The sequence below is a fragment of the Mandrillus leucophaeus genome, unplaced genomic scaffold, assembly GCF_000951045.1.
Source record: "Mandrillus leucophaeus isolate KB7577 unplaced genomic scaffold, Mleu.le_1.0 Scaffold1029, whole genome shotgun sequence".
NCBI lineage: Eukaryota > Metazoa > Chordata > Mammalia > Primates > Cercopithecidae > Mandrillus > Mandrillus leucophaeus.
In genome coordinates, this window is record NW_012098421.1 from 944,433 (window position 1) to 960,027 (window position 15,595).

General features: G+C 42.6%; 1 protein-coding gene across 1 annotated transcript in view; it reads left to right on the plus strand.

The window, feature by feature from the left end:
* The first annotated feature begins 370 nt into the window (after positions 1-370).
* Positions 371-15,595, plus strand: part of DUSP10 (dual specificity phosphatase 10) — a 40,484-nt gene continuing 25,259 nt past the window's right edge. Inside the window, exons 1-2 of the mRNA XM_011977566.1 lie at positions 371-566; positions 2,789-3,642. Coding sequence (XP_011832956.1) covers positions 2,832-3,642 — 811 coding nt within the window. The 5' untranslated portion in view covers positions 371-566; positions 2,789-2,831. The remainder of the gene's footprint in view (positions 567-2,788; positions 3,643-15,595) is intronic.

Here is a 15,595-nt window from a genome sequence, read left to right on the forward strand (position 1 = left end):
ATTAAGGAAGAAAAATAGCGTGGTTTGCCCCCGGGTGAGGGAGTGTTGGAGGATCCCGTCCAGTGGGAAGAGCCAGTTTTAGCGGAGCGGCGCGTCCAGTCCGCTGACGCTTCAGCCTGGTAAAGGGTTAACTGCATCCTGCCGGTTCGGTTTACAAGTAAATAGAGAGCAGCTGCTCAGCGCGGCCCCGGCTGGCTCTTTTTAAGTTTTTGATTGGTTGCCAATGACATCACCGCCCGTGTTATAACACCGAGGACCCAGAGCAGCGTCGGATAAACCCTCCTTAAAGAGATGAGGCCACGCCTTCTTCCCCGCCCCCTAGGCTGCCCATTGGTCGCGGGGCTTTGTGAGGTAGCGGTCGGCTTTGTCCGGATTCTTATTGGTCCAACGCGCCGTCGGTCGGTGACGAGTCCGCCCCCTCAGAACCTTACATTTACAGTGTAGCAAAAGAGAAAGTAACTATGTTGCTGCTGGAGATCAATGAAGCCAAGTGAATGGGGGTTGAATGTGAGAGTCCATAGCTGAAGCGGAGCGCCAGATGGTGGAGGACTACACTTATTTATGAAGTAAGTGGAAGTCACCGCGACTACTCCTGAGAGCCCGGGACTGAAGGTGGAGGATTGTAAGGCGGTGCTTGCGTGAGTGTGAGTGTGTGTGTTTGTGTGTGTGTGTGTATGTGTGTGAGAAACAGAGACAGACAGAAAAAGAGAGATGCGATGCTGACGGAGGAGCTTCAGCAGGTAGGGTTATAAGGTTCCGGCTGTTGGCTCCTGCTGCCCTGTGCATTTACTCTCTCTGCAGTCTACTTGGATTTGGGGCGAAGAAAAAATGAGGTTTGTTGGGATGCTTTGCGGCAGTTTTAAATGCCCGGGGTTCATTAGTGCGCTGTGTGCCGAGGAGTGAAGGGGGGTGGCGGAGGGACGGGGGGATGTTAAGTGCTCCAGGAGTGGGGAAGAAGCATTCTCTAACCACTTAATTTTCTCTCCAGCTCTTGCCTAGTGGTGGAAGGGAGAGGGGATAGCTCAGTATTTCTCCGGGAGATTTTCTGGGCCAGACTGAATGGTTTCACGGGCAGTATATACGCCCGACCCTCTGCTGCAGGGATGCAGATCTCTCTATACACTCCGTGCGTGCGTGTGTGAGCCGCGCACTCTGTGTGGAGGTGTGGGTCCCAGCGTGTGTCTCTGTGAACACGCTTATGCGTCCCTCTCAAAATAAATGGTCTGTTGATCCTGGACGTGTCCTACCAGGTAACACCATAGCGAAGACTTTTTCAGCGCTTGGTCCAACCGGGAAACAGTTATAGCTTCTGGAATAGTACTCGCTCTTCAGAAAAAAATACTACGCAAGGGAAGGGGGTTGGCTTCTTCGCTCCCATCCAAAGGTGGGTGAGAGAAACCCGAGTCGTTGGAGATCTGCCGACGTGATGGGTGCATGCCCCCGTGTGCGCGCGTGAGTGTGGATTCCGCCTGTGACACTTTGGTTCTGTGTCAGAGAATGGTGACGGTCGTGTGCAGACGGATGAGAATGGTGACGGTCGTGTGTAGACGGATGATAGATGGTATTTTTCCAGACAGCTCTTAAAGTTCGTTTAGGTGAGCGACTCTTGGCGTGGGGTTTGGTGTCTTTGCTGTGTGCATGTCTAATATGCTGTGTGCATGTCTAATAGAAGAAGAACAGTTAGCAAGCCTGGGTTGTAGAGTGTCCCTGTGCCTACAAGAGGAAGGAGCCGTCTTTTTGCAGACAATATTTGAAATCAGAGATAGATCCAGTGGGCAACAATTCACTGCCCCTTTCAGTGGGTACAGGCTAATTCGGAGGTCCTCTTTATGGAGTTGGTACTCTTGAAGGGGGGATATCTGTATGGGATTGGAACCTTATACAACGTGGCTGCCTCCCATTGAGAGAAGCTCTGGGATGCACAGTCTGTGCCAGCCAGGGAGATGAAGAGGGGAGGTGAGCTCAAGTTGTCCTTTCCAGGCAGGAATGAGGGTAGGGGTAGGTGGGAGAGCAAAGGGTGATGGATCTGCCAGGGTTGGGGTTTCCAGGTTTCCAGATCTGGCTCCATGGCTTGAGATTTCGTTTTAGGACACCAGTTAGTAGTGAAAAGGGGAAATGCAGATTAATTTATAAGAGGCCAAAAGACAACATGTGAGGTTTTAATATGACTATGTTGTGCGTTTCAAAGGACCCCAATAGGATGGAAGGCAAGAATAGCTCCAAGTTAAAGAGATTCACTTAAGGGGATTTGCAGAAAGTTGACATCCACTCTGATGTATATTTAGCTGCTGTACATTTCTGTGAACCATGCCAGTGCTCTTGGTTGCCCCTTTGCCTTTGCAGCGAGTGAGGGAATTAACTGGCAAGCATGCAAGGGTGGACAAATGGGTCTTTCTCAGATGTTTGCAGTGTACTTCTGCGCAAGAGCTGAGATTCAGAATAGATGCCTCTTAAGAGCCTCCCTTCTGTCTTCAGCTTTTCTAATTATTTGTGCTTATACCTTTTCTACAGCTGAACTTTTATGTAGGTCCAGGAAATATTCATTAACATTTACAACATTACATCCAAATTTAACCTTAGATTTAGCAACCAACTTGATTGGGGCCCTCAGGTTTGCATCCTCTTTGGATACATAAAAATGAGTTTCAAGTTTTGATTATGGTATGATAGAGGGCAATTAGGAAGACTTTGCTCAGAGGGATGCAAAGGCCTTTCCTAGGGATTGGATGAGACTGCCTTTTGTGTCACGTGACTTTATCCTTTCTTTCTCCCTTCCCGTTCTTTACAGACTGTCTTGAGTTCTTCTTGAATTGCCAGTTTTCAGCCTCCTCATGCCTCCATCTCCTTTAGACGACAGGGTAGTAGTGGCACTATCTAGGCCCGTCCGACCTCAGGATCTCAACCTTTGTTTAGACTCTAGCTACCTTGATTCTGCCACCCCAGGCAGTAACAGCCACCCTTCTGTCATCGCCACCACCGTTGTGTCCCTCAAGGCTGCGAATCTGACGTATATGCCCTCATCCAGCGGCTCTGCCCGCTCCCTGAATTGTGGATGCAGCAGTGCCAGCTGCTGCACTGTGGCAACCTACGACAAGGACAATCAGGCCCAAACCCAAGCCATTGCTGCTGGCACCACCACCACTGCCATCGGAACCTCTACCACCTGCCCTGCTAACCAGATGGTCAACAATAATGAGAATACAGGCTCTTTAAGTCCATCAGGTGGGGTGGGCAGCCCTGTGTCAGGGACCCCCAAGCAGCTAGCCAGCATCAAAATAATCTACCCCAATGACTTGGCAAAGAAGATGACCAAATGCAACAAGAGTCACCTGCCGAGTCAGGGCCCTGTCATCATTGACTGCAGGCCCTTCATGGAGTACAACAAGAGTCACATCCAAGGAGCTGTCCACATTAACTGCGCCGATAAGATCAGCCGGCGGAGACTGCAGCAGGGCAAGATCACTGTCCTAGACTTGATTTCCTGTAGGGAAGGCAAGGACTCTTTCAAGAGGATCTTTTCCAAAGAAATTATAGTTTATGATGAGAATACCAATGAGCCAAGCCGAGTGATGCCCTCCCAGCCACTTCACATAGTCCTCGAGTCTCTGAAGAGAGAAGGCAAAGAACCTCTGGTGTTGAAAGGTAATGCCCCCGCTCCCCTCCCAAGCACAGTCCTGATTAGCCGGGTTCACTTTGGGTTTTCTCGTAGAAGTGACAGCATTCTCCTTACCCTGGCTACCAAAGACCAAAATAGACTTTATTCTTGTCTTCCCTTCTATGCTCTTTATTACATTGGTTTAGTAAAAACCCAGCAGTACTGAACTGGAAGCCAGAAGATCTGGGTTCTACCCTTAATTCGGCTTCTAATTTGCATTGTGCAAGTCATTTCACCTCTCTGGGACTGTTTTCTCATCTTTCTAAAAAGGGGCTTTATATACACCAGATGGTATCTCAAGTCATGCCTGGTCTGCTAGCTCTATTCCAGTCAATCACTAGTTGGAAAGTTATTGTCTCTCAGACTTAACCAATGTTGATGGAACAGAGGAAGGAGCAACTATGGTGAACTACAAGTAAACCTACAGGTACCAGTTCTTTTTGTGGGAAATTCTTTCTCTTTTTCACCTTTCTGAACAGCTTGACTTTTATGTGGTTTATAAAGTGACCTTGAAGAAGGGCAGAGCTTCTTATTCTAAGGTTCCATATAAGGTATAAGTTCACCAATTACATCCATTCCTCTGCCAAGGCTCCAAGGGAACAGAGACGTTTTTATGAAACACTCCCCAATCCATTGTTTTTTCTGGCCTCACCTGACAACAGTTGGCATCATGGCTCCTCCCAAGATGGAGTAGTGGGTCACTTGCCCCACTATACTGAATGCAGAATAACTGAGATTAGTGGAACTAAGCTCCAGCAGAAGGAAGTATTCACCCAGTCTTCTTGGAGCACCGTCCATACCGTGTTGCCTAACCTTCCCAAGTAGCCTGCATCCTGTGTCCAGCCTAGTTGCACCTCTTTGCCCTCAGATACTGACTTTTGGGGCACCGTACATCACTCTCAATCAGCATCTTTTACCTGGTGGTTGTAGTGAGAGATAGTCATCTTCTTCTCTCCTGTTGTGTTGTGAGCCAAGGTACACAGTTTCTGGGTCACATCTCCAACCAGTCTCCTAAAGTGTGTTGACCAAAGGTGTTGCTGAGTTTGAACACATTGCATATTTAAATTGCAATAGGCCATGTGGGTGAGCAAGTTATTTTATCTCTACGGGACAGCTTTGCCATTCTCCTTCTTGTCTTCCCAGTGAGGCATTCTGCCTTTTGTTAAGCAGCGTTCTGGGAACTATAGTTCTGAATTCCATTGACACAATCTCCTTTTCCCAACCTCTACTCTCCTCAAACTTGTCCTCATGGGGCTCCCCTACCACAAAGGCACATCTGTCCTTAGAGCTGGTGGGCTTTGCTGGGAAGGAGAACATGATGACATTGTATGTAGAGAGTTCCAGAAGCTTCTAGGCATTTCCTGGTGGTGGTGGTGGTTGTGGTGGTGGGTTTTCTTGAGGTCACAAATATGTTCAGATTTCCTCTGCGTAGCTCTGTATTTTATTGTTTCTGTATTCTTGTTTGGTTGACTTTGAGCGATTCCCAGGATATTTACCCTGCTATTGTCTTACCATAATCTTGGTGTGTCTGGCCTCTTACAAATGAGAAAATCCTACCTAGGAATTTCCCATTTGTAATAGTTTGTCTTGGGGAGCAAAGAGGAGGATAGCTAATGATCTTGATGATCTCCTCTTTGCTCATGCAGAGCAGGTGTTCACAATTAAAAGCAAGTCTTTTGTGTCTGCATGATTTGAGGAGAGGAAAAAACACGGATCAAGATGACCCTAGACCTCCTAATCATGACCCTAGACCTAGACCTAATCATGAGGATGATTAGAAGGAGTTGCGGACTCTGCTCTCTATTTTGCAGCGGGTGAAGTTGTGGATAGGGGTGACCCGTCAGTCACTGAAAAGTGAATCTCCTGGGTGCTACCTGTGAAAGTGGGGTGCCTCTCTCCCTTTCCTGTGGATGCAGCTGAGATTCCAGACAGCCTGGGCTTGTTCTTCAGTGTCAGAGAGTAAGATTGCCTCAATGGGGCGGGGCCGGACACACTGCTGACCTCACCACTGGGCGCCCTGGGCAGCCACTGCGAGGCCTCGTCATTTTTGAGTTGGTGAGACACCGCGTTGGTCGACTTGGAAGACGCTCTGGTGGTAGAGGTTAGATTATTTGTAGTTTTGGGGGCCTTTTCTTCAAATATCTGGGAATTTCATTGAAAATATGTAGTTCAGGAGTGAAGGGGTCTATATTCTACTTTATAATTATCATTGTCATTTTGGTATCTTTTGGGAGAACAGCCTAAAATTGGGACCAAGATGGAAAAGAAGGGAAAGGAATGGGTCAGTATTAGAATGTCCTTCATAATCCTTTCAACTTGGTAAACCAGTGATTAATACCATAGCACCATTGTGGTGAAAGACGGGGTGGGCATTCCCCAAAGGCATGACCAGCAGACTTCTCCCAAATTTTTGAGTGGGTCAAGCAACAATTCTGGTCTGGCTTCTCCTCTCAGATTTATTTGAGTAATCCCCTCCCTTGGTGATAAGATTGTATTTCAGCAACAGGGGTAGTGGTACCATTTTGGAAAGAGTAATTTTTGTAGGGAAGTTGGTGGGAGGGGGGCATAGTTAGAACATAAGGAGGAAACTTCTAAGGGCCTGTTAATTTATTTTCAGAGATTTCAGTACAATCTTGGGTAATTTATGGCTGGCCCATCTGATGCTCTGGTTTATGTTTGTAAACACTGGTTGCTACCCTCCCTGTCCAAGCTCCTTGTCCCCCTGTCTCCATGCCATGCTCTCCATTTTTGGTGCTGTCTGTCAAGTAGAGCGGCTGCTAACTTGCCATTTTAGTAATGCTGTGTCAGGCTGGGAAGAAACCGATCAGAGGCATGGCAGCCCCTGGGATTAAGTTACTGTTCTAATTTACGGTGCCCTCCCTGTTGTGACCTATGTTAGAATCCATGTTTTAGTCTCATCTTCTGAAGAATAAATGGCATCAGACCTGTGCTTCCCTTCAACTTGATGAAAATGATCCAAATGAATAAATATTTAGGGATTTGTGAGGTCTTTGTAAGAATTATATTCTGTTTTACTCAAAGCTGATTTTTAATCAACTAAAACTTGCTTTCTAGTCAAACTGAATAAGAAAGCTAAACAATTCTTAAAATTCTTTTAACAATTTTAAACAATTCTTAAAAATAAGAAAGGTAGACCATCCATAATGAGAGCTATCGTTTTTGCTATCAAGATTTTTGGGCTCCCTTTCTTTTCAGTAAAGCTGGATCCAGAGAAATAATTTGTCACTTACTTAGGTCGGAAAAAATAGTCTACTGCCCCTTTTTCTTAAAGACAATACATGCCTCCAAAAATGTTATTATAAACATTTTCAAGCATATAGAAAAGCAGAAAAGTGTGTAATGAACACCCATATACCTGTCAACCAGATTAAACAATTTTATTTTTCCTATTTGCTTTCTCTTTTCTGTTGAAATATTTAAAAATATAGATAACGTTTTAATGTATTTAAGTATGTTTAATGTTTAAACTTAATGTTTCCAATTCAATAAAGCTAGAAATATTTTATAGTATACTAAGAACAACATTTTCACTCCTAAACACTTGAGTGTCATGTACCCATTTTTAAGTGCTTTTCAACCTAGAATCCCTCTGTGACTGATCGGCAGTCTGGTCTACAGAGGAGCTTCCCTCCCTGGGAGTGGGAGGGCTCCAGGTGCCTCCTTGGGGTCTGTATCTCCCCCTTCCTCCCCTGGTATGTCAGAGCCCATGCCTGTACTTGCTCTATGCTATCGTAAAACAAATAATGACCAACTGCTACAATCTTTATAGGCCTGCTCTGTACCAAAGGCCTTTACTGGGGAATGAGAGAAGAAGAGGGAAATGCTTTAAGAGGATGATCCATGGGCGGATTTGACCATGCAGTGAGTTAGGCCTTTATACTGTAAAAATTTCATCACTTCTTAGAATTGAGCACCATAGATTGCACACTTTTCCCTAGTTGAAAAGGATTCTGAAATATACTCTTGTTAGCAATGTAGAGTTCTATGACAAAGTGGATGGCTAGGCTCAGAAATCAGAGACCCTGTGAAAAATATTCTGTTTCTGCCTTTTCTGGGGGATGGGGAAGGGAATAAAAGTCTCCCCTTGTCTCTCAGAGATGTTATAAGGATTTTTAAAAAGGTATCTGAAATGAAGACGTATCTGCATTCACAAACGTGCTGTTGTTATTCTGTGCCTCTGGTTAACATCCAAGGCTAAAATGTCAAACATTAGCTTTGTAGCAAATGATGGGGAAATCAAGGCAGAACTTTGGATCTAGTCAGTCTGAATGCTAGTCTTGGCTCCCCTCTTACTAGGTATGTGCCCTTGGGCAAGTTGCGGAATCCCTCAGTTCCTTAGTTACCTCATTAACAAAAAGAGATTATAGCAATAGCTGTCTCAAAGTGTTAGTTTCTGAAATAAATGAATTAATGTGTGCAAAGTGTTCAGAACTTTACACACATACATGGTAAGCACTCCATAAATATGGTAAAATGTTGTTGATATTGATTGAAAGGAAATGATAGTGCCAGCAAAAAGGCAAATTTTGCTCCTAAGGAGTACAAACAACAAGCTAGGTATAGTAGAGTGTGTGTTGCTATGGCCTAAAAATAACTTAATGACTGTTAACTAATTTAAGTAGCATAGAGTTGGAGTGCCAAAGTAATTGCAAAAACATACTGAGCCAGGAGGCTGGAGTAATTTGGTATATCCCATAATTATTTGTTTTAGGAAAATTTGTAAAAACATAATCTGTCCAACTAAAGTCCCATAACAAAAGTATAAAACTTTCTAGCTTTGCTTTTTGTTACTTCTCATCATCTCATCAGGAAGATTTATTTTTGGAATAAGGATTGTGGACTGACTATAAAAGGGTAGATAGAAGGAGGGGTGAGCTGGTTCCTGAGCCTGGGGTTGTGAAGGGTTGGAATGTGAAGAAAAAAGGGAAGGAGTTGAATGGCCTGCTCCTGTCTTTCAAGAAGTCCTGAAACCTCTTTCTGAACTGCTACACTGTTAGTTGGCTGTCCTCTCTCTGAGCTTTCAGGTACACTCTCCTGCTTCCTAATTTAAGTGTAGGTGAACAGATAATAGAAATGAACTCTCTCTCCCAGCCATGTTCTTGCTTCATCTGTTCCTCATTCACGATATGCTCAGCAGAGTGAAATTTTGCTCACTCACACCTGGGTTCAAATCTAGGCATTTCCATTGACCAACTGTATGCCTTTAGGCAAATCAGGGGATCTCTCAGGGGCCAAGTTTTCTTCATTGTAAAACAGGGACAGCTCCAGCATCCTAGGATGAAATGAGGTGACATAAAGTACCTGGCATTTGATGGCCCTCAATAAATCAAGCCTCTGGACCCTGCTCTCCTACTCTCATGCCCTAATGTAAGAACCGCTTACATTTCAGGGGCCGGGGGTGTTGGGGAGGATGGGCAAATCGTTCTAAGCACAGTACTGTGGGAGCATGTTAAGTATGAATACTCTTGCCCTTACCAATTCAGAACATTCAGCTTGTCATGGACAAATTCAAGAAACTCTTCTCCTGGCAATAGTAGATATTATTTCAGATTAGAAAAAGCAAAGCAGGGGAAGGAAACTGAATAGATAAAGCACTTTGCCTAATTCTGTTTTCAAAATGTGTGTATGGGAGAAAGGAGAAGGGAGAATGGTGAATATGTACACTTTCCTACTTGGTCCTTTGGGCAAACCCATCTGGAGGTCTGACAAAATTACAAGAGCAGAAAAACTTTCCGTCACATATTCCTGGTGCATACACCCTCAGGGACTAGGTGGGAGCTTTTGACCAGTAGCAAAATCTAGCTCCTTAAACCCAGCATTATCAGAAGCCAGAACCTCCAAGCCCCAGCATTGCTGAAGAGCAGTTTGGGCATGAATGTGTGATATATCGGAGTGCTTAGGCAATTTAATCCAAGTTGGTTGAAAAAGATAGACTACATACTAAGCAGAGAAATTCTAGTTCCAGGGGAGGTCATCTCACCTTTGTGGAATCAAAGAATCCCAGCTTTGAGAAGAGCAAGGAACTTTAGAGGGCCCCTAATCCAGTAGTTTTCACTGCAGGCTGTTCGTTGGTATCACCTGAAGGTGATTTATAACCTGTGATGCCCAGTTCCTGCATCCAGAAAGCCTGATTAAATTGGTCTGGGGTGCAACCTGCACATCAAGATTTTTTTAAAGCTCCCGAAGTGATTCTAACAGGCAGCAAAGTTTGAGAACCATTGATCTAGTCCAGTATTCTCATTATGCCACTACAGGAAAGGGGCCTGGAGCAGTTTATGACCTGTCACATGCATGACCTTAATTTTGGAGATTTGGTCCTTAATGTTAAAGTAGGTCTTGCCAGGTTCAATAGATTCAACAGATATCAACAGATTGATGTATTTGTATGTATTATTATTTAATAACAGCATAATCTAATATATAGCATAAAATATAAGATAATTAACATTTTTTAGTACTGATGCCTTTTTTCTTGAATTTTGAGATTTCAATTCAGAACTAAAAAGACCAAAGTCTGAGGACTTTCAAAACCAGCAGTTCATGGTCTATATATTTACCTGGATATTATAATATGGACCAAATATTAATGTTGATTTAGTCTCTTCATCTAGGGAACCTAGTGGTTTAAACTGTTAATCTAGTGGTTTAAGCTGTTAACAGCTATCAAAACAGATTTTGAAACAGGTATCAAAGAAGCCCAACCATCTTAGGCTTCTAGGGACTTTTTGGTAGGTGGTCTCCACAGATGTACAAACTTGTGGGTAGAGGAGATTCATTTGTTTGTTCAATAAATATTGTTGAATGCCTTTGGTGTGCTAGGCACTAATCTGCAGGCTGGGGAATTTGCATCACAATGCTTATTCAAATACAAGAAAGACAACATATATGGATGGGACCAGGCTTCCAGATCCTTTCCGTCTTGAAAATCATGTTCATGTTTGTATTCTTCATCCTTTTCCATCACACAATCTTATTTAGGGAGTGTTCATCTTCAGGAAATTTTGTTCTGTGAGGCACATGTTTGTACTTTTTTTTTCCTTTTTCTTTTTTAAGAAATAGCCAGCTGGGCGTGGTGGCTCACGCCTGTAATCCCAGCACTTTGGGAGGTCAAGGCAGGTAGATCACGAGGTCAAGAGATCGAGACCATCCTGGCCAACATGGTGAAACCCTGTCTGTACTAAAAATACAAAAATTACCTGGGTATGGTAGTGCGTGCCTGTAGTCCCAGCTACTTGGGAGGCTGAGGCAGGAGAATTGCTTGAACCTGGGAGGTGGAGGTTGCAGTGAGCCGAGATTGTGCCACTGCACTCCAACCTGGCAACGGAGCGAGACTCCATATCAAAAAAAAAAAAAAAGAAAAAGCCTGGCCTTTTCTAAATACGTCATGGGTCAATAGGATTTCTTTCCAATGTCTTGATCTGAAAAGAAATGATTTGCTGGTTTTTAATGAAAAAATAAATGTATGTGCCCTCTCTGCCTCAAAAACTCAGGGCTGACAAGTTTCTGTGTGGGACAGTGAAACTTTGTAATTTTGACCCCCCTTATTTTGTACATGTTGCTGATAGGAATAAGGGCTTTGTTTATTTTCACTACATACTCTCTATGGAAAGAGGATGTGCTAAGCAAACAAGCATTGTAAACAATATTTCAGAGGCAAGGTTTTGGCCTGCTTTAAAAAAAAATGTTTGCAAGTACAATTAAAAACCAGTATAAGGGACAGGGGTGGGCTGAAAACATGTCTCTAAGATTTCAAACCTGTGCTGTTTCCCCTAAATCCCCTTCGAGGAAGATTTGAATCCCTCTTCAACAAATTTTCATTGATTATGTTTCTATTATATATACTGTAGACTCTGTATTCATGAGTGTAATCATACTAATTCAGAAAAATATAGGAAGAGAAAATGAGTATGACCTGTAGCCTGAATTTCATTATAAAAGATTTAAAAATGTACATTTTATGTTAAAATTGATGTAATCTTTTAATTATGAAGTCTTCGATTCTTTAGATGTTTTCATCCATAACCCCAGAATGAGATCTTGGCATCAGTTTTTTCCAGGTTATGTGTACATCATCTATTATTACTTAAAAGTTGGAGTTACATGTACATATATAGAGAGATACAGATATATATAATTTTTTATTCATTCCAGTCCCCCACCCAAGCAAGACCCATATTTTATGTAACTTAAAAGAAAACTTGAGCATCTGTTTTTGGATAAGGAAATGAGCTGTTCGGGCCTTGTGCTTTCATATAAGATAAAGGCTATTACCCTACGCTCTGCCTCTGGCAAAGTAGAGAATCACTTACAGAAAGAAAAGGATTTGTGGATGCATCAAATTACCTGCATTGCCCTTAAAGTTTTATGTGTGGTAAAGGCCTACCCAGGCCACTGTCCCCCAGCCCTGGATCCCTGACTTGAATTTCATGGAACGCAAAACAAAGCACAACTCTTCCTGAGTGCTTCCACAACAGGATTTTGGTTTCTTGCTTACCACTTCAGATAGGACCACCGTCAGGCACCTGTTGTCCATTGCACATATCAAGTAAACAGATTAAACTGCCTGAGCCAAGGGGTAGCATCAGGCCTGTCCTCCTTTTGAGGAGTTTAAACCTCTCGTGTTATAATGTGAACTCGACTGATCTTATTTTATGTGCTGAGGTAAGAAGGCAGTCACCATTTTGCATCAGAACATCACTATCCGGTTCCTTAATATCTTATATTTATTTTACGGAATAAATAATCTCACATTCTTTGTATCACAGCCCTAAGCTTCACTAACATTGAGCTAAATATTACCAGCTGTTGCCACTGGCAAGAGAGAAGCAAAACATGAAAGGAGAAAGAGGAGGGGTGGGGGAGTAGATAGAAAAGAATAACATGAGGGTAGAGGGTCTCAGGGTGACAGCAGCACGTCTTCTAGCTCCCAGACCTGAGTTCTGGGCTCCAGTATTGAAGACTGTGAGTCATTTTCTTCAATCATTACAGTATTTCTTCCTGGCTTACAATAATAAGACTAGATACAAACTTCTAAGAGGGCCTTCCTTGAAGAGACAGGAGACATTTTCAATTTTTTCTTTCAATTTACATTCTTATTGAAATGCTGTGTTTTTATGATAAGACTTTAAGGAACGGATCTTATGGTTCTCATGAGGTGGTATTTTAATCTGCCAGCAGAACATCAGTTAATCACATAGAACTACTCTGGCTCTGACTAACCTATCATCCCTGAAATTAGAAAATTACTTTCCAGATAGTCTGGAAGAAAAAAAAGTTAAAAGCTTTTGAATGCTTTCTAGATGCTGAGCATTGGGCTGTCATATATATGTGTCTTATTTAGTTCTCAGAGAAGCTCTGTGAACGTCATTTTATATCCTGAGTTTTATAGGTAAGGAATCTGAGGAACAGATTAAATATTTTCTCCCTTCTTATTACTAGCAAATGAGAGAATAAGAATTGACATCCAGTTCTTATGATTTCAAAGTCCAAGTTCTTTTCGGGCTGGCCATATCTATTTGCAAGTCTCATTCCTTATGGTGGCTTTAGTTGTGCTTTACCTCTGCAGTGCCTTAGTTATAATGCCATCTTTCTTTCCCCATTTTTCTTGTATATCCTCAAATAAAAATTCCAGTGCTAAGGTGAGTAGCCTATGCTGTGTCCTTAGAGTAGACTGGCTTCCCAGTAACCTTGCCTCAAATTATATCCCAGTTTTTGGATACTTTAAATTTTGGTGATGACAGTTTTTTAAGGAATAACAATTTGAGCAAAACAAACCTTTGAAAACTGTGATAATTCTCTCTAACGTATGTGAAGTATTTCTTACATACCACACTCAGTGCTACAAGTGTTATGTCTCGTGATCACATTCCAATTTACATATGAGGGACTGAAACTCAGAGAGGTTCAGACACCTGTTCAGAGTCACTCAGCTGGTGCCTAGTGGATCCTGGGTGTAGCTCTGGTATGCTTCTGCTTAGTGTGCTTTTGACGTCTGGAACCTTAGAATTCATTCTCCTAGTAGCCTGTGGATAGAAGGATGATATTTCCTGCTTTTGCACACATTAATAAACCCACTTTCTAGAGTAGGAAGTAGATGAGTGAATGTAAAGAAAAGTACAGGTACAAAGTTAGGTATAACGAGCAAGAAAGAATCTGTGATGAGTATGATGACTACATCCTAAAGATTCTAATGCCAAAGGTGTTTGATTGTTCATGCTTTATATTCATTATCTGTCCTATATGTGCGGATGATAATGAAAACTATAGATTGTTTTCCCTCAAGTGTGTGAAGAAAGAATCTCTAGCAGGTTATGATTGCCCTTTGGGAAGGTTAATTCTCAGGGATAAGTGAACAGATCCTATCAAACCATTTACTGTTTAGTTTCTCTCCTCTCCTTTCCTAATCTTTCTTATCTCTGTTCTTCCCTTCTACAGTCTAAGCCTACAAATATAGCTCAGGTAATCTGGAGATGTGGCAAGGACAGACTCTGGGAAAAATAATAATGAACACATTTAAGGGACAGCAGGATGGACCCCTTGGAATCCTGTGTTGGGGCAGCATTCATGGAGGCAGAATCTGTCTTCTGACAGAGCACCCAGCTTCACACAGTGGAAGTATCTGCCTGTCCTCTCAGATATCAACTATAAAGTTTTGTCACTGTCTAAGTTCATTTTATGCTGCTAAAACAGAACACCTGAGATTGAGTAATTTATAAAGAACCAAAGTTTATTTGGCTTATGGTTCTGGAAGCTGTGAAGTACAAGAGCAGGGTGCCAACATCTGGCAAGGGTCAGCCCATGGTGGAAGGCATCACATGATGAGCAAGTGTGCAAGACAGTGAGAAAATGGAGGCTAAGAGTTCATCCTTTTTCTTAGGACGCACCCCTGTGATAACCCACTCCGTGGAATGGCCATGTGATTATGGCCTTAATTCACTCTTGAGAGTGAAGCCCTCATGACCTAATCACTTCTTAAAGGCCCCATCTTTTAATACTTCTACAGTGACAATTAAGTTTCCAATACATGACCTTTGGGGGACATATTCAAACCATAGCAGTCAGGCCACCCCAAACGTTCAGGTCCTCCAGTGAGAGGGGAAGGGTGGGGGATATGGGTGATCAAGGTGATAGAATGAGTGAATGGAGAACAAAATTCTGAGCATTTTTTATTCTGAAATGTAAAAGTAATCAATTTTAAGAAAGCTTAAATTCAAGGAGATTAACTTCATTGATCATAAATTCTCACATTTACATGGCAAGGTGAGTTTTCTAAACCACAACCACCCCAGGATGACTTTAGAAATGTTGAAAAAACCACAGAATTATTGTCCATTGCACAGCAAGCATTCACTTACTCGATGTTGAATTAAAAAAGAAAGGAAGGACATTTTTCAAGGAACATGGTGTTGCAGAATTGTGAGAGATGTTATCAAGCATTTGATCTAACCATTCCATTTTACAGACATGGAAACTGATTACTTATCCAAGAGAATTTAAGTAGCTAGTAGCAGTACTGGCATAGGATTCATGTTTCCTAACTCTCAGTTTAGAACGTTTAAAAGCCCACCCAGTATATAATTCTTCGGATTAGTATCTGAGTTGTTGTTAAATAAGCAAATCTTGTGGGTTCAAGTATTTAGCCAGGTCATTCCATAATTTTTCTCATTACCTTTCTTACGAGCGTATTTAGTGACTGATTGAATGAGCCGGCTGAGGCTCCCTTGTATTTGTATTCAGCCTTCCTATAAGGAGTTTATGTATTTTCTAGTGAAGGGAGTATAGTTTGGAGGTTAAGAGCACAGATTCTGGAACCAGGCTGCTGAGTTTGAATTCTGATTTTGCCAATTATTATAATTCTGAACTTGGACAAATTCACTTTTCTGTGCCTCCGTTTGCTTTTCTATAAAATGGGAAGGGTAG